Raw genomic sequence first — 19,406 nt, forward strand, 5'->3', positions numbered from 1 at the left:
GTTACATTTGCTACTCCCACGGGGACCATTCTAGAATCTAAGGAATTCTGGAAGATCAAAACCAATACATCCACTATCTCTGCAGCCATCTCTTTTGAAACCCTAGGATGTAAGCCATCAGGTCCAGGGGATTTGTTGGCTTTTAGTCCCATTAATTTCTCCAGTACTTTTCCTTTACTAATCTTAATTACTTTAAGTTCTTCAGTCTCATTAGACCCTTGGTTCCCCATTATTTCTGGTATGTTTTTTGTGCCTTCTACTGTGAAGACAGATACAAAATACTTGTTTAACGTCTCTGCCGTTTCCTTATTCCCCATTGTAATTTCTCCTGTCGCTGCCTCTAAGGGACCCACGTTTCCTTTTGCTAATCTCTTCCTTTTTACATACATGTAGAAGCTCTTACAATCTGTTTTATATTTCTTGCTAGTTGCAGGTCAATTCATTTGCAAATATATTAACAAGTGTTTGCCTAAAGTACAATGAATACTACATTACAAAGTGAAAGATATGTACGCAGACATACACAAACACAGTTGCACAAACACTATAGCCCTATTTTTATCTTAGGGTGGGAATTGGGCGGGTAGGGGCCGAGATGGGTGACAAACCATTCCAGCCCCGGCAGCGTGAAGCATGGGAGATTTTAATTCCCGGGGTTCATCTGCATGCCGCTGGTCAGCTTCCCGCTCAAAACCAGTGGGAAGTGTTAGCTGGCCGATGGGTAGGATTCTAATATTGGGCAGCAGGAGGTTGCCAACAGGATCTGAAGGAACTCAGGAGAGTCGATCATTGAGGGGGAGCGGGAGATCCCGAGCCACGTGAGGCCTAAAGTTTCCTTATGGAGCATTCCTGCTCTGCCTGGCCCCTCATGGAAAGTTTTTTTAAAAAGTAAAAAGACTTATCATTTTGGGCCTCTTCTGGTGCTGACTCCTCTTCCCGCTAGGTAAGTCCCGGTGGGACCAGCAGAGTATCTCCTTAACCAATTAGATTTAACGATTGAGAAATAAACAGAGGAACTATTGAGAAGGAGGATGAATTGGAGTGGGTGAATTAGAGTCAAATCAGGTATAAAAAGAGAAATAAAGATTGGTTTAAGAGAGAGAGAAAAAAGAGACAGAAAGGAAAAGTAAGAAAAGGAATGAGACTCCACAGTTTAAATTGTTCACTTTCTGGACCAGAGAGGTTGATTGGCTGTCATTAACAATTATCACATTGTTAAAGGGGTACTTGTGCTATTAATTATTAGATTTAACTTTCCGTGCCAAGTTTAGTGGACAATTAATGATCAAATCCAGCAAGTTCTTAAAAATAATTGGGAGGCTAAGAATGAGATGCTGTTTGTGTGAAGCAAACGGCGGAGCGACGTAAATCGACCAGCAAGTTCTGGAGATTCGCATATCATGGCGTATCTCTTAAAACACTGAACTTGCTGGCGGATATGCACATTAATAACTGCATGCGTCATTCACACGCCGTTATTTTTTCATTGCTTTTACAGTACAAACATCTCCATTTCTTTTACAGTACAAACATGTTCACGGTACACAAAATACATTTCCACTGGGAAACTCATAGTTGTATTTTAAGTCTCCCAAGTCAATTTGTGACCCTGCTGACTCTAGTAGCAGTACCAATTAAGCTAACTAATTAATCAGTGCTTTAATTAGCCACCCTATGTGTCTGACCTAATTTCATCTGTTTTATCCAAGGTCTTAATTTTTTTTAAACTGACTACTTGATTTCAATTTTCACCATTACATTTATTATCTGTACAGATGTGAATAAGCTTACATTTTGCAGGCAATAAACACACAAAAACTGCTATTGGTATAGCACACTAATCTCAGTTAACGCAAGTGCCAAATATCGACTTCACACAAAGTGACTTCATTGTATGGATTAAGAATTTTCGAATACACTAATATTCTATTTTTCAATATCTATTTATTCTAATTCTATGTATCTTTCCCCTTTACTGCAAAAGATGATTCTTAAATTCAAATTGTACAGTTACAGTAAACAATCATGTACAAGGAACAAAATACAACAAAGATGAAAAAAAGGCTGTCCACATTTCCTTTAAATTCCAGTGAGTTGTTTCTGCCTGACAAACTATATGTGCACATGTAGGAGGTGCTGCGAAGTACAGCTTTAGGGCATATTACTAGACTGACATTTTGTTGCATAGTGACATCTGCTGCAAAATATCATTTTCATTTTTCTCAGAGTATTCCTTTTCTCTCAGAAAAAAATACAATAAAATGTGTGATTATGCAATTGTATTAACTGCACATCAATGAAAGATACAGTTACATATCAACATAACTAATTTATTTGGTAGTTTCTTTCTAACCCATTAGTAAAATTATTATCCAATCCCACAGTATTGAAATGAATTTAAGCTAATTCATACTTTGCGTTATTTAAATGTGAGGTTAATGTGTCAGTATACCAAATAGAATATTAATTCACTATGGATGTGTGAACTGTTTTCTCTGTGTTCTAGCATCAGTGATCTGCAAAGTTATCAAGGTCAGGAAGAGCTCACCATCATTTTCATTGGAATCTAAGATTTCAGATTTACAACTAAGGTTGAAATGATCAGGAAAATAAAAGCAATCTAAAATGGAGCCATTTAAAGTTGGACAGTGTTATATTCAGACTATTTTACAATTCTTAATTTTGGGCAGTATCTTCACTCAATTATTATATTAGTTTTGTTATACTAATGTTTTTAAGGATGCAAATGGGTGTCTGATTTTAAGGCAGGTACATAATGTCATATTTTTCCACTGCAACCTTCAAAGTATTATGCATATTTCATTTCCTGCACATTGCTGACATTGAGTGTAATAAAGCCATGTGACCTCCATATGGCAACTGATAAACTAGTGAGAGACAGGACTGAATGTCAATTTTCATTGTACATATTTTCCTGTGCAAAGCAGCAGGACTCAGTTACTTTATTCCAAGTTATAGTTAGTGGTTTAGTTCTCCATTAAAATGGTTGTAAATTTTGGCATAACTTGCTAATCTAGGCTGCTCTCCGTATAGTTCCATTGGGTGGGGTTTGTACGGTGGACCCTGATTTGCATGGGTTAATAAAGCACTCACCTCTTTTTGGTGGGTGCCTGGGCTACCCATATGAAGGAATTCATCAAAATGGTGGCAACCTGGATGTCGGTGGGAACAGGGTGACAAGTGCTGTGATTTTCAGCATGCTACCGTCTTTGCTGCCCAGTGGAAGGAATGAAAATTGGCCACCATCACAGATTGTGGAATTGCAGTCACTGGGTAAAGGTGACAGGTTGCATTCCCTGAAGGATGTTAATGAACCAATTGAGTTTTAATAACGATCCACCAGCTTTTGTCGTCATTTTTTTCTGTTGCTAACCCACAAATTACCAGATTTATTGAATTCAATTTCACAACTTGCCATAGTGATTTGAACTCAAAACATCTAAGCTGATAGGCTAGTGGTTATGGTACTAGCCTATCATACTGGATTGTAGATTGTTGATGATCACTTGTGTTCAGAAGCTGAATATGAAATATGAAAATTACTCCATTACAGAATATATACAGAACATTTGGGGTTTTATATTGAGTTCATTACTAACAATTAGCAACAAAATAATGATAATTAAGATCCTTTCTGCTATTTTGCTGTAGTCTTTCTATTTGAAATATTTCCTATTACTATGAAACTTACAGTGAATTTTCTAAGGAAAGAGAAAAGGCCAAGGCCAGAGGAGACTTTCAGAAGCTACGTGAGAAACAACAACTTGAAGAGGACCTCAAGGGCTATCTGGACTGGATCACCCAGGCAGAGGACATCGATCCCGAAAATGAGGAAGACATTGAGAATGCAGAGAAACGAAATCGTACGTATCTTCATTTATTGATACACTAGGAACATGAGATTGATAAAATACCAACAATATCTTTGTTTAACTTGTTACAGCTTGCCTATGTGAAAAATTAAATGCACTAAGTTTGATTAATATTATTTTTCAGGCATGGATGTAAATTGTTTTAAAGTAAGGCGTCAAACTAAAAATAGTTTATAGTAGCCTTAGTTTGGTTTGTTAATACTTAGTATATAGGGGTAGTTTTCTGACTTCATGTTCCCAGCAGGGAGCCTTACCCACTGATATCATGAAGCCAGAAAGTTGACCATTGTATGTCCGTGTTACTTTTAACAGTGAATTAACTGAGTAAAAATGATCAGTTATTAGGGTGAGTACTATAAAGCAGACTTGTAGAGATGTAAAGCTGTACACAAATGATTATTCCATTTTGTCCATGAAAATGTTCTATTCTTTGTACTCATTGGTTCATGTCTCTAACATTTAAAAAAAATAAATATTTTTTGGATCATTGAACATTGCACGTGAAATACCATTGAGCCAATGACCAATAAGGATGGGAACTGAAAAAAAGTATACTTTTGTTTTTGGTATGGGTTTTTGCAAAATAGATTGTGGTATCACTCTGACAAAGGACAGTCGAACCTTTTAATAATTCTATAACATTTCCCTTTGATTAACCCAGTGGGGATGATAATGCAGCCCATGGTACCTGTGCAGTGCTTGGAGTGCAGAGGCCCTGTATTACTGGACGCCGAGGCCTGAGGCGTCAATGCCCAATGAGAATTGCATCCCATAGTGTGGTCCAGTAGTGTTTTGAGTGCAAAGAGCTTGTGCACTGACTCTGAGCAAAGCTCATTAAGTCCATAGTTTCCATTTAAATTAGGTTGGATCTCAAAATATGGCTGGGCAGAACTTCAGGAGAGGCCTATTAAAATAATTTGAATGCTCCTCCTAAGTGGTCCTCTCCACCCAATTGGGCCATCCTTCATTTATAAAACTGGCTTCTTTGACCTCCAGTGCCCATTGTCTTAAAATGTTCTTTATGCCTGGAACCATAAAATAAATGTTGGCCCGTCAAGAGCAGTCCTTCACCATCTGCTGGAACCTGTCATTCTGGTCCCTGATTCTGCGTCTCAGCGTACCAAGCATTGAGGCACAAACATGCTTAAATGAGCTGACCTCACATTATCAGTTGAGGTCAACTTAGTGAGGTGCAGGTATTCGGAGTGCCTGAGGAGCAGCTGTCCCAGTGGTGCTGTGCCAGGGCTGCATTATTGGCCCCAGTATTTTTCTGGTAATGTGTTCAGATAGGTAAGCTTGTTTTGCCATATTTCTGTAGAATGTTTCCTCAAAGATTTGCTCCTTTCTTCAGATTATGTTGAAGTCAGTGTCTAATGGATTTACTATTCTAAGACAAATGCCAGATTGAAATGTGCAAAACTTCCATAATCTGTCAAAAGATTCTCGTGAGTCATAGCTTTCAGAGGTGCATACGTTAATCAAATTTATTTTAGGATAACATGATGACAAAATGGATTTGTTTGATATAGTGTGACCTTTATTCAATCTGTTCAGTTAGTGTTGCATCTGGCATGCTGAACCACTGCACATGTATACACCTACAATGATACTTATGAGCCCTGATTTTAAGTTGGGTGGGGTGTGGGGCAAGCGGCAAGCGGCAAGCTCCGCTGAAATTACCAGCATGAGGCCCGGGCGATTTTAACTCCTGGGCCTCATATTTTAATATGATTAACGGGTTCCCCACCCGATCGCAGCTTGCCCATTTTCACTGCGCGATTTCTGGTGGGCTATTTAAAGCGGAAATACACCTCTTAATGTGAGGTTTCATTCCCTTCTGGGAGATTTAATTAAAAGAGTGTACACACAATTATCTTGGCAGTAGTAAATCATAGGGTTTCCCCTGGGTTTTCTGATGCCTTCCTGGAGGTCCTTGTGGAGGAGGTCAATGCAAGGAGGGAGGTACTGTTCCCCAGCACCCGCAGGAAGATCCCCAGGGCGACTATCCAGCAGCCCTGGACAAAGGTGACTGAGAGGGTCAGTGCCAACAGCATCACCCCAGGACCTGGGTTCATTGTAGAAAGAGGTACAATGACCTCACAAGAGCAGCAAAGGTGAGTACAGCGCTTCATCTCTCCATCTCTCTCAACAACACCTGACAGCTCTCCTTTCACTCCCTCCCTGAGTACTCTCAACAATTTTCTCCTCTCCATCACATCCTTCAGCATACATCACAAGGGCACACTTCAACACTTCTCTTTCTCATTCCAAACACATTCACCTCTTCCTCTACGTCTTCATAGCAGATACTAACAGCATTCTTTTCTCACATCCTAACACTTGCACAACCAGCAACTTCTCTGGGGACTCCTTCCCCACTTCACATTCCAAACACTTGGCTTTCCATTCACCACCTCCCCATTCTCATTCTATCTTGCTTCTTATACAGCTCTGAGAATGCACTATATGCACAAGCCCTACACACCTCCACTGACATTTTCAACAGCCGCTCAGTAACTGCCCTCTCTACAGAAGCCCTGGAGATTAGTGGCTCAGATAAAGCGATGACTATCAGTAAAGGCGAGGCTGGTGACTTCTCTGAGCAGGATGTCTGCATATTATTTGTAACTCTTCATTCACCTCAGCAAATATTTAGCAAGCTTCACAACGTCAAACTGCATTCTGAAGACTTGTCACTTGCTAATGTTCAGCCTCTCGGTGCCATCTTAACTCTTGTGCCTTTTCTCTTTCCTCTAGGTCCTTCTCAGCAGCGAGCTTCCTGAAGAAGATAGCTCAGAGGTGGACAATTCTCTTGAGGATGCACCACCATCATGCACTCCATCAATCCCAGGCACCAGCACAGAGATTGGCATTCCGCATGGGTTTGACAGTGAGCTAGACGAGTCTGCAGGTGGTGAAACACCCAGCAGCAGGTACTGATGGTAGGGACAGCCCAAAAGACAGTTCGCCATTGGGCAAGGTCGTCTCTCAGCTCTGCTGAGGAAGACAGAGATGTGGACTTGAGGGGCTCAGTTATGAGATGAAAACTGCTTGCTTCGCACAAGCAGTTATATCAGGTATTGGAAGGCCTGCTAAGGAGTTTCAGCACCTTGGCTGGAAATATTGAAGAGTCAGCTTCCAGCTTGTGTGGTGTCATCTCACACAGCAACACCACTCTGCAGTCTACCATGGAATGTGTGGCCACCTCCAGAGATGCTGCAGCCGGGCCTTCACAACAGCAGTCTATATTTCCAACCTTTGCAGCTTTGGTGGAAGCTCAAATGGCTGCCATGCAGGCTCTGGACTCAACTTTGGAGATACTATTGTCATCAGCTATGTGTACAGGGGGTAGCCCTTGTCCCCATGCAGCAATCCTCATACCTTCCTGGAAGGGTTGAATATTGGGAAATGGATGAGCGTTGCAGGATGAAGGCATCGTTACAGCCTCCTCTGAAACTGGCATAACTTGCATGATCCTCTGCGGTGATCACACACCAGCTGGACTTCAATTGAGTGAAAACCCTTCTTGTTGACAAAAGCTGCTGGCTCACCTCTGGTGCTTTGATGATTATGTGAGTGTAGTCTGTAATGCCCTGGATATGAGGAAAGCCAGCCACTGCTGCAAATACCAGAGCTCTCTCATTTTGAGTGTTGGCATCCATGGGAATGGTAATATATTGGTTGGCCCTGACAAATAGGGCATTGTTGACCTGCTTGATGCAGCTATGCACTGCAGACTGGAAGATACAAGTGATGTCCCTTGTAGCAGCCTGGAAAAAGCCTGAGAGAATGAAATTAAGGGTGGTGTTGACTGCAAAGCATGGTCCCTTGATCCAACAGGCAGCAGGTCCTATTGCAAGAGGGTACATAGATCAGCGACAGCCTGCCTGGTGAAGTGCAGCCTCTTGATGCAGTGCTGTACAAGTACATATCTTTAATAGTGGTGGGATTTTCTGGGGTGGAAACAAAGGGAAATCACGGAGATCGCTTGGCCATGACCTCCTCCTTCATCTACCTATGGCAGGGGACGGGCTTCCAGTGGGCGGCGCAAGGTCAAAGCAGGGTTACGGGGGATATCATGGCAGCTAACATTTTAGGGTGGAGCTTCGATGGAAGGCCTCTCTGCCCCATTTTACTTGCCAGACTGCCTCTACACTGCCCAAAAATGGAAGGTTTATCTCAAGAAAATCCAGACCAAAGGGTTTTTTTTGTTAATGGGCCAGGTATTGTTGAATTATTGTGCATATCATGCAGATGTACATTAAAGCTAGACAAGCTAATTTGTGGAATGTTGTGTCTTAAGGTCTATTTCAAACTGAGACATCAAGAGTTAATTGACTAATTTCAGGCTCACTAAACTGGGATGGTCCCTATTCATTTTGAGGATAGCACAAGATGGTTTTTTGAACCCATAGCCCAAGAGGAGGGGTGCGGTAGCTGGTTTTCTTGACGGGTTTACTAGTGTGTCACTGAATGGGGAAGAGGTCAGAGCGACAGTCTTCCCACTTGCTGGGAACACAAAGGAAAAAGACACCTGGGCAGGCAGTCAAGTTTTAAACAGGTGACCATGAAGTGCAGGCTTGGAGCTGGAAGCTAAGATGCAGGGAGTCAATTTTTGAAGTTTAGAAGTTATCTAGAAAGAAAGGTAATGCCAAAAACAAGTAAGTCAGCCTACAAAAGGGATAGAACATGTGATTTATTAACTTTTCTCATTTTTCGAAGAGAGAATTGAAAATTGAATGAAGTAGGCGAGGTTTGTTTATTAACTGTTACTTTGTATGGTCACTTGCTGTTTGTAAAATAGCAGCTTATCAATTCCTTTCGGGCCTTGTCTGACTAAAATGCTTTTCAGTTCACCTGCTTAAAGATTGGAGAAACATAGGCGAGGACATGTGAGAACGATACCTTATCCAATTTAGCACACAAGGGAGTCCTATTGTTACACCTTGGTCATGCTGTTGTATAATTAGATATTGGGCAGTATGAATACACTCCTGAGCATAAGATGCTTGGATGACTTATGAGAGTGACCAGCATTGCAGTACCCGAAAGTATATCTGAGGCAGATTCGAAACTTGTTAACCAGTCCTTTGAATGAAACAACTTGCAGTTATGCAACATCTTTACCATCAAAGTAACTTTCATCACATGTATTACAGTATTTTTTTTACAGATACAATGCAGTTTAAACATACGAGCAGTTCCAATTTCTGAAATATTCTTTGTAGGAAATTGTCTATACCAATGTGATGATGTATTTTATAGAGAAATATGATAAAGTGGAACAAATACAAAAGTTACTTAATTCACCACGATCAGCAGTAATTTGCAAGCTTTATGAACATAGTCAAGCAACATAAACATTGCTACTCTACACTTAAAATTAACATGAACACCACATTCTAAAGAAACAGAAGAACTTTGGAGAGAATTGAGGAAAACTTTATTGTAATGTTATACAAAAATAGTAATGTATTACATGTTACTTTAAAAGTTAGCATTGACTCTAAAAAGTACAGTCACTCTGATATGTTGTTATCTACTCTCAGCTCCATACAATGCTATTAACTTATTGATGCTTTGCTGTTTCACAGTGTAGGATAACGTACAAAGAATACATTATTCGGCCAGAGGCAAGGGGAGCCTCATATAAACTTAGATTGTTTTCAATTAAATCTAAAATATAATTTTAAATGACTAAATTTTGGATTACATTGTGACATTAATTTCAGCAATAATAGTTGAAATGAACAATATATGACATTGGTAACATTATGCTCACCACACTATAACACAAACAAATCTGACTAATTCTGACTACTGTTCTGGCTAACTTGAGATTTGGCTATCAGTAGCTTTGCAGTCAATGTCTTATCTTTTGTATTGTTTTTAGCATTGATTCTGTTACATTAGAATTATATGTAACCTCATTTTGTCAATTGCTGTTTCTAATCTTTGTTATGTTGCTGCTGCCATCTGATGTTTAAATGCCTGGAATTGCATGCATTTAATATGAAGGGGTAACACTGGCCCAATTATTGGAAAAGAAGAAAGGAAGGTTTGGGTGGTTTAGCCAGTCATCTGAAACACATGGTAATTTTTGTTTGTTTTTGTCTTGGATTTTGTTTGTGCTTTGTGTGGCTTTTGCTTCTTTTGTAATTGTCGTTTTCTCTCCATTGCATGATCAGATATTTCGATATATTATTTGCAGTGTTCATAATAACAAAAACATTGTTTTTCTGTAGCAAAGAGGCTGTTTTGGTTGAATGGCCCAGATTATGGAAAAAAAGGTTGTTATTTGACTATGGAATGTGCAATTCAGTAGACATGTTCAACAGTTCTATACTGAAAGATTTCAAAACAGTAAAATAAAATTGAAACTGGTAAAAAAAATCAAAGTTGAATTTTGTGAATAAGTATTTATATATTTTTATGTCGAAACAAATTACTAAGATCTGCTTTTTTTCATTGTACATTTATCTCTACATCAGTGTGTTTTTGTTTCTCAACAGGCTTTTGAACTACACTGTGACTTAGTGGGGCAAATTTTCATCTAATGCACAATGTATAAAAGCTATTTTCCTTCTATTAGCAGATGTAAAACATAAATGCATATGGTGACAAATTATGCACAGTCTTTGATTCTAATTGGGCCCAAACAGAAAACTTTAGAACAGAAATGCTATTCAAGTACAATAAAACATGAAAAGAACATGTTCGCCCTTCAGATTGTCTAAATATTTTTTTTCATCCAGCTGTGGATGAAATGTACTTGCACCTAAGATCTCTCCTCATCCAGGTGTTATGTGCATACATTGCTGTTTTAGCACAATTAATAAAAAGGAACAGCTGATCCTAGTGTAATCAGACTCTGATGTCTTACTACATATTCTTTTGTTCCCAATTGACTACTGATTCATGCCCTATCTGCTTCCACATTCTTCTTACCTGACAGCTCACATCACATCCTTCATGCCTGCACATACTATTTTTCCCTTCATCTCACATGACTGCTTATTAGAATCAGCGATTGATACCGAAAACTAGAAAATCTCCTACTGAGTAGCAGGTGATTTTGATGTATGTAAGTAAGGATGGCTCTCTGAACCTGGATAACATTTTATTATATCCCAGTCAATATTTTTGGCATGGACATTTTGACCTGGATATTTCAGTTCCTTTTATTTTATATTGTAATCATCCAAGATATTTGTTTGTGTAATAATCAGGAAAAAAATTTAAATAGATATGGACAATATGGTCAATTACCAATTTCAACTACTCTATGACAAGGAAGCACCAACTGAAACCTATAGGGTGTGGAGAATGACTGTTTTAAAATTAGCAGTAAACAGAGCAAAGTATATAAAACTCCAGTCCTCTTGGGAACACAAGTCAAATCATCAAGCCGCAAGATTGTATAGCCCAAAAAATACTTTCTCCAATTCAGATACATGGGAAGAACTATGTGCTTGTGCAATTATTCATCCTGTATGTAAAAGACAAATTGGGGATCTAAGTTTAATGTGCACAATACTTATGTTTATAAATTCCACATTTGTATAGTGAACTATGCTGTGCATGGGGGAAAATAACAACTTTGTACATCCATGGATTTGTACACATTTTGCATATGATTTTGCTCCTAAAAGATGAAAATTCCCCAGTAACATTTTGAAATATATGAATGAATTAAATAGATCCTAACTGTTGTAGTAAAAGAAATTTATTCCATCTGACATAGTTATGTAGGCTTCATTAAGTTTATACAGTGAAAGTGAAAGGACTTATACAAATCAAGTATAGCCTTTGGTCATTACAGTAGCTTTCCTCAAAACCAGATGTGAAGAAAATGTTTATATTTTTATATAATTTGTGATCTCTCACACTGAAAGATACCCACAATTATATCCCTTCCCTGTGTACTTTGCTCATTAGAATGTCAAGAGATGATGATGACAGCGAGAATAACAACTTGCATTTATGTAGCGCTTTTAATGTAGAAAAGTCCCAAGGCGCTTCACAAGGGCGTAATCAGAAATAAATAAACACCCAGCCAAATGGACATCCAGCCAAAGAAGGAGATATTAGGAGGAGTGACCAAAAGCTTGGTCAAAGAGGTGGGTTTTAAAGAGGTTCTTAAAGGAGGTGGGGAGATGGAGAGGCAGGGAATTCCAGGACATGGGGCAAAGGGAGGGAGGGATGCACAAAGCCCAGATTCAAAAGAATGAAGACTCCAGGGGTGGTTGTAGGGCTGAAGGAGGTTACAGGGATTGGGAGGAGTGAGGCCATGAAGGGATTTAAACATGAGGGTAAGAATGTTAAATTGGAGGTATTGGGCTATTGGATCACCAAGGACAGGGATGATAGCTGAGTGGGATTTAGTGCTGGCGAGGCAAGCAGTCCAATATTAATTTCTTCAAATGGGTGAGCTACCTGTGGAGGCTCGACAAGCGGCAGTAGCTCACCAAATTAATATTAATGAGGCCTGAGGCCCAACTTTGGGCCAGCCTCAGTCCTCCCAGTTTGGGCGCGTGTTGTGGCCGCCTCACTGCCTTTGGACCCAAAACCGGGCACCCCAGAAAAAGGTATACAACAGCATCAACTTGCATTTATATAGCGCCTTTAACATAGTAAAACGTCCCAAGGCGCTTCACAGGAGCGTCATCAAACAAAATTTCACGCTGAGCCACATAAGGAGGTATTAGGACAGATGACCAAAAGCTTGGTCAAAAAGGTAGGCTTTAATGAGCGTCTTAAAGGAGGAGAGAGAAGTCATGAGGTGGGCTGGCTGGCCTTCCATCTTCCACCCTCCATAAACTTGAGCTCATCCAAAACTCTGCTAACTCTTAAAGGAGAAAGAGAGGTAGAGAGGTTTAGGGAGGGAATTCCAGAGCTTTGGGCCTAGGCAATTGAAGACACGGCCGCCAATGGTGGAGCAATTAAAATCGGGGATGTGCAGAATGCAGAGATCCCAGAAGGTTGTAGGGCTAGAGGAGGTTATAGAATTTGTGTAGAAATTGATCTTAACAAGAACCACATACAACAAAATGTGAGAGCTATCTCAAAATCATATAGTGAACATTTTGCACCTCTTATAAACTCCACAAATGTTATCTTTTTCTGACATGTCAGCTGGAGAGGTTGCAACAGAAATGTGCACTTTTGCACTACTGATGTGGTCATAACCTTGCTTCCAGCAATCTGTAAGGCAGTCCACACGGCCATAGCGACACTGTTTGGCCTGTAATTGTTGCAGACTTAGCCTCATGTCTCATAGAGCAGCCCTCTCCCTCCACAGCAGATTAGTGTGCACCTCTCGTTGTTAGCACCAATGAGGTGTATTCCTCCACTGTAGTGCAGTACAGGTCTTGCATCAGAACCATTATTGTACATGTGATCTTCATGTTTACTCCTGATAATTCATTCCATTATCTTACATGGAATGAGTGAAACTAATGGGTCTGTAAATCCCAGTGGCTGTTTTATGACCGTTTTTGAATATAGGCACATTAGGCCTCTTTCCAATCTTCTGGTACCTCCCCAGTGTTCAGTGACTCCCACATAATGATTGTCAGTGCTTCACAAATGTCTTTCCTAGTCTGTTTCAGCACTCTGGGATAAATACCATCTAATCCTGGGGATTTATTTATTTTGAGCCTGAATGGCCTGTCTAGGATTTCCATCGTATTTATAAAAAAAAATTATGATTTTACTTGGGATATCTTTGTTTGGAAAGTATATTTTGCTCATATCTATCTTGTGAATACTTGGAGGAATTAGTCATTCAGAATATTTACTATTTTGTATTTACAGATCTTGTTAAACTTTATTATTTTGTGGTCGCTCCCTTGGGGTGCAACACAGTCTACTTCCTGTGCCTTTTCTGGGTCATTTATGAATACCACAAAAAGATGACCACTGTTTCTTGTAGCTTCCTTGACAGGGTCAGAAGCAGTCATGCACTGCATCTACCAACTCTGATTCTAAACAGCTTCGGTTTTCCCAGTTTACATTGGGTTGGTTGACATCTCCCAACCAAATAACTTTCCTGTACTCACACACTCTTCTTATCTTTTCTAAGATAAAATTGCTCTCCTTCTTATGCTGACTGGGTGGTCTATAACTCCCCGCATTATATTCCCAGCATTAGCTTGGATTTTTTTTTAGCATTAGCGATGTCTACCCAGAGTAGTTAATTTTGTAGTTTTTTTACCTCCCGTAGAATCAACTTATCTTACCTCCCAGGTGTCCCTGTCATACATGGCAACACCACCCCCTTTTTTTGTCCATTCTGTCTTTTCTAAACACTATATCCCTGAATATTATATTTGTTTCTATCCTCTGGTTTAAACCGTGTTTCTGATATTCCCACCACATCGTAGCTCCATACTACTACAACAGCCTGTAGTTCTGGCGTTTTATTTCTTATCCTTCTAGCGTTCATGTATATATATTTTGTTATAGGTTTCTCTCTCGTATTCCCATGTGTGCCTATTCCTGATTGCTGGTTCACTTGGCTCTCTCAGGTCATAAATAACTGTTGACTGTCTTGCAGCCTACTATCTATCTTGTTAGCGTCTTTGTTTCCTCCCTGCTTTCCCCCCTATCTGTCTAGTTTAAATGGTTTTCTATTGCTGTCTCAGTGCTCCTCACAAGACTCTTTGTTCTTATTTGGTTTCAGCCAATCTCTCCTGTACCAGCCCTTTTTATTCTGGAAAGATTCCCGGTTATTTATTTGGGATAGAATTGTTGTACTCACACCATGCTGCCAGCCACTTGTTTACCGCCTCAATTTTTTTTGGTGAACTCCCCTCTTTTCCCAAATACTGGAAGTATACCAAAAAATGTTACTTTGTATCCTCTATCTTTGAGTTTTAAGCTAATCCACATAAACATGGCTTTTAAGGCCCTAATTTATTTCTCGCTATGTCATCTACCCCTACGTGGACTATTACCACTGGATCTCTGGCAGTTCTGTTCACTATCGATTCTGCGCTTTCCTCAGTATGTACTTCTCTAGTTCCAGTAGACAGGTAACTCCCCTGAAGATATTGTCCTGATGACATACATGGCTATCCATTTAAGCAAAGAATCATCTGTGACTACAATCTCTGTGACCTTCAAACTGTGTCTTTGTCATGGCTGTACTCCTGGTTTTCCAACTACATTAACTTCTGGGACTTTGCATTCTTCTGCAATGTTGGACAGTACCTGGTATCTGTTTGTTAGTGTAATCCCTTTCCAAAATATTGAGCACATCCCATTTACATGAAGTGGGTGGAGGTATGAATAATTAGCTAATGCCCAACAAACAGAACTCTTGTCAACAACAACTGCTTGCATTTATATATTGTTATAAGTTGAACAGAACTTGAGCTTAACTCTTGTGACCCATTCATTCCCTCCATCACTGGCGCACCGTGGCTGCATCGTGTACCATCTACAAGATGCAATGCAGCAACTCGCCACGGCTTCTTCGACAGCACCTCCCAAACCCACGACCTCTACCACCTAGAAGGATAAGGGCAGCGGGTGCATGGGAACACCACCACCTGCACGTCCCCTCCAATTCACACATCATCCTGATTTGGAAATATATCGCTGTTCCTTCATCGTCGCTGGGTCAAAATCCTGGAACTCCCTACCTAACCAGCACTGTGGGAGAACCTTCACAACATGGACTGCAGCGGTTCAAGAAGGTGGCTCACCACCACCTTCTCAAGGGCAACTAGGGATGGGCAATAAATGCTGGCCTTACCACGATGCCCATATCCCATGAATTAATTTTTTAAAAAGTCACCAGGAAAACCCAGTGTATTAAGTGAAGGAAACATATCACACCAAACATTATGGATTCATTTGGATTTTGTTTCTTCGACTTAAAGGTAGATGTAGAGTTTGGTGTAGGGAACGCAATTCAGGAATTTAGGCGTGGACATCTGTGACTCCACATGATTTTCCATCCATTCATTTTAAAATTTATAAAATCTGCTCTTGAAGGGTAAATTCAACAATCACATGCTTCGAGCTCGAAGGGAGTATGGATTGGAGAGAGGGTGCGACGGTATTGTAGTCGCATCTCCGACTCCCACTCCCTTTGAATATGGCTTTCTGCTGGGAGTGCAGGATCACTGAATTTATCTTAGTTAACTTTAGGTGAATACTGCAAAATCTTAAAAAGTCTATTTACATTCTATAGTTAATTCAATTGATATTCTACAAAATAATACATCTGTAAAGTTAAGTCAAATAACAATTTTTGAGTTCATAAAAATTTTTTGTAGGTGGAAATTAAACTTTTCTGAAGAAATAACTTGAATTAAATGTCCAAGGGATTACAAACAAACAACAATAGTTTTTGCTAGACATTTTTTTACCCCAAGACAATTCTGGTATATTATTTCAATTGCTACTTCAGTTGTAATGTTACATTTATCTTTTTAAGATTATTTTATTCTTTGTTTGATTGTGAAGGGTTTATATTTGCTCTATTGGGAATGTTGCCACATTTATTAGATTTGCAATCATAGTTAACATTGGTTTTCATTTTTGCCTTTAATATTGACTTTCAAGAAAAGCTATATTAACAGGAAAAGATGTGACAAATGGAAAATGAAGTAAATTATGAATTTATTTATATTTTTGACCTCTCACAACAGCAAATATGCCAACTGGTGATACTGAATCTGATAACACAGACAATGCTGCCAGTGGAGAGGGTGAGAACACGACGTGTTGTGGATCATTATGGTGAGTAAAGCCACACTAACACAGACACACGCTGATGTATACACTGATACATGGAACAGATAGAGACAAGCACAGGAATAGACATGAACTATAAACACAAGTCATAGACATATCCATGCACAGCAAACTGCAGATACAAACGGACAGTAAAATGTACAGGCACAGAAGTACATACATGCACAGAGGGACAGAAATCTACAGAGAGACCCAAATAAAAACAAATGCACACATAGACACAAAGAAAGTCATAGATATAGATACAAAGACACACAAATACAGACAGATGTGCACAGAAAATCACTCACACAGATAATTATGCACCCATTCAGGCACACTTTTAATAAATTATGTTGTTTGACTGTTAAGTTTATAATGAAAAGCTGATATCTCTTTTACTGCAATCCATTTCAACCAGTCTTTCAGGATAGCTGTGAAATACAAAGCCCCGGGTTTTGTTTGGCTAGTTATACATTAATAATTCTGAGCCTTCCTCTTGAGTGGCTGTGTTTGTATTAGGCATGGCATGAATGCTCCCCAGCTTGGTAGATTATAAGGAGATCAGTGAACACATATCTTAATGCATACTGGGTACAAGGCAATAATTCAAGCAGGGAGAGAATGACAAGTAGCATGACATTGATTTGTCATTTTCCTAAGCTTTCAAGAACACATGACTTTGCCAGTTGCACATAATGATCCATCAAATTAGCCAGCACTAAGTTACTGATGTACCACATGTAGATGAATCCAGGTTGCAACTTTGAAATTGCATTCATGCTTATTTTGTTGGGCTTAATTGAAGGATTAAGGCAGGAGACTGATAGTGGCGCTTTTTAAAAAGTACCATTTGCATTGGTTTCTTTACAAGAAGGATATGGTAGCATAGTGGTTATGTTACTGGACTTATAATCTAGAGGCCTGGACTAATAATCCAGAGTCATAAGTTCAAATCCTGCCAGGGCAGCTGGAGAATTTAAATTCAATTAAATAAAATCTGGAATTTAAAAAAAAAACTAGTATTAGTAATGGTGATTACTGATGAAACAACCGGATTGTCATAAAAACCTATCTGGTTCACTACTGCCCTGACCTGGTCTGGCCTAAATGTGACTCCAGACCCACAGAAATGTGGTTGATTCTTAATTGCCCTCTGAAATGGCCTAGTAAGCCACTCGGTTGTACAATCTCACTACAAAAAGTCATACTTAGAATAAAACCAGATTGATCACTGGACACGACATAGGCAAACCAAGCCCAGTCGACCCTGCAAAGTCCTCCTCACTAACGTCTGGGGACTTGTGCCAAAATTGGGAGAGCTGGCCCACAAACTAGTCAAGCAACAGCCTGACATAGCCATACTCACAGAATCATACCTTTCAGCCAACTTCCCAGACTCTTCCATCACCATCCTGTCCTGTTCCACTGGCAGTACAGTGATATACAGTCAGGAAGGAGCGGCCCTGGAGAGTCCTCAACATTGACTCCGGACCCCATGAAGTCTCATGGCATCAGGTCAAACCTTCTGCTGATTACCACCTATTGCCCTCCCTCAGCTATGAATCAGTCCTCCTCCATGTTGAGCACCAGTGGGAGGAAGCAATGAGGGTAGCAAGGGCACACAAATGTACTCCGGGTAGGGGACTTCAATGTCCACAACCAAGTAGTGGCTCGGTAACACCACTACTGGCCGAGTCCTGAAGGAGCCAACACGAGGGAAAAACCGACTTGACCTTGTCCTCACCAACCTACCTATCGCCGATGCATCTATCCATGACAGTATTGGTCCTTGTGGAGACGATGTCCTGTCTTCGCACTGAGGACACCATCCAACATGTTGTGTGGAACTACCACCGTGCTAAATGGGATAGAACAGATCTGGCAGTTCAAAACTGGGCATCCATGAGGCGCTGTGGAGCAGCAGCAGAATTGTATTCCAGCACAATCTGTAACCTGGCATATTACTCACTCTACAAGCCAAGGGATCAACCCTGGTTCAATGAGGAGTGTAGAAAAGCATGCCGGGAGCAGCACCAGGCATACATAAAAATGAGGTGCCAATCTGGTTGAAGCTACAACACAGGACTACATGCATGCTAAACAGCAGAAGCAACAAACTATAGACAGAGCGAAGCAATTCCACAACCAACGGATCAGATTAAAGCTCTGCAGTCCTGTAAACATCCCCATCTTCAATGATGGCAGAGTCCAGCACGTGAGTGCAAAAGACAAGGCTGACGCGTTTGCAGCCAGAAGTGCCGTGTGGATGATCTACCTCGACCTCCTCCCGATATCCCCACCATCACAGAAGCCAGTCTTCAACCAATTTGATTCACTCCATGTGATATCAAGAAACGGCTGAGTGCACTGGATACAACAAAGGCTATGGGCCCCGACAACATCCCGGCTGTAGTGCTGAAGACTTGTGCTCCAGAACTAGCCGCGCCTCTGGCCAAACTGTTCCAGTACAACAACACTGGCATCTACCCGACAATGTGGAAAATTGCCCAGGTATGTCCTGTCCACAAAAAGCAGGACAAATCCAATCCGGCTAATTACCGCCCCATCAGTCTACTCTCAATCATCAGCAAAGTGATGGAAGGTGTCGTCAACAGTCCTATCAAGCGGCACTTACTCACCAATAACCTGCTCAACGATGCTCAGTTTGGGTTCCGCCAGGACCACTCGGCTCCAGACCTCATTACAGCCTTGGTCCAAACATGGACAAAAGAGCTGAGTTCCAGAGGTGAGATGAAAGCTGAC

General features: G+C 40.4%; 1 protein-coding gene across 1 annotated transcript in view; it reads left to right on the plus strand.

Moving 5' to 3' along the window:
- Positions 1-19,406, plus strand: part of cacna1db (calcium channel, voltage-dependent, L type, alpha 1D subunit, b) — a 529,322-nt gene that overhangs the window by 262,836 nt on the left and 247,080 nt on the right. The window contains exons 9-10 of the mRNA XM_067998737.1: positions 3,715-3,884; positions 16,556-16,646. Of these exons, the coding sequence (XP_067854838.1) occupies positions 3,715-3,884; positions 16,556-16,646 (261 nt within the window). The remainder of the gene's footprint in view (positions 1-3,714; positions 3,885-16,555; positions 16,647-19,406) is intronic.

The sequence above is a fragment of the Heptranchias perlo genome, chromosome 17, assembly GCF_035084215.1.
Source record: "Heptranchias perlo isolate sHepPer1 chromosome 17, sHepPer1.hap1, whole genome shotgun sequence".
NCBI lineage: Eukaryota > Metazoa > Chordata > Chondrichthyes > Hexanchiformes > Hexanchidae > Heptranchias > Heptranchias perlo.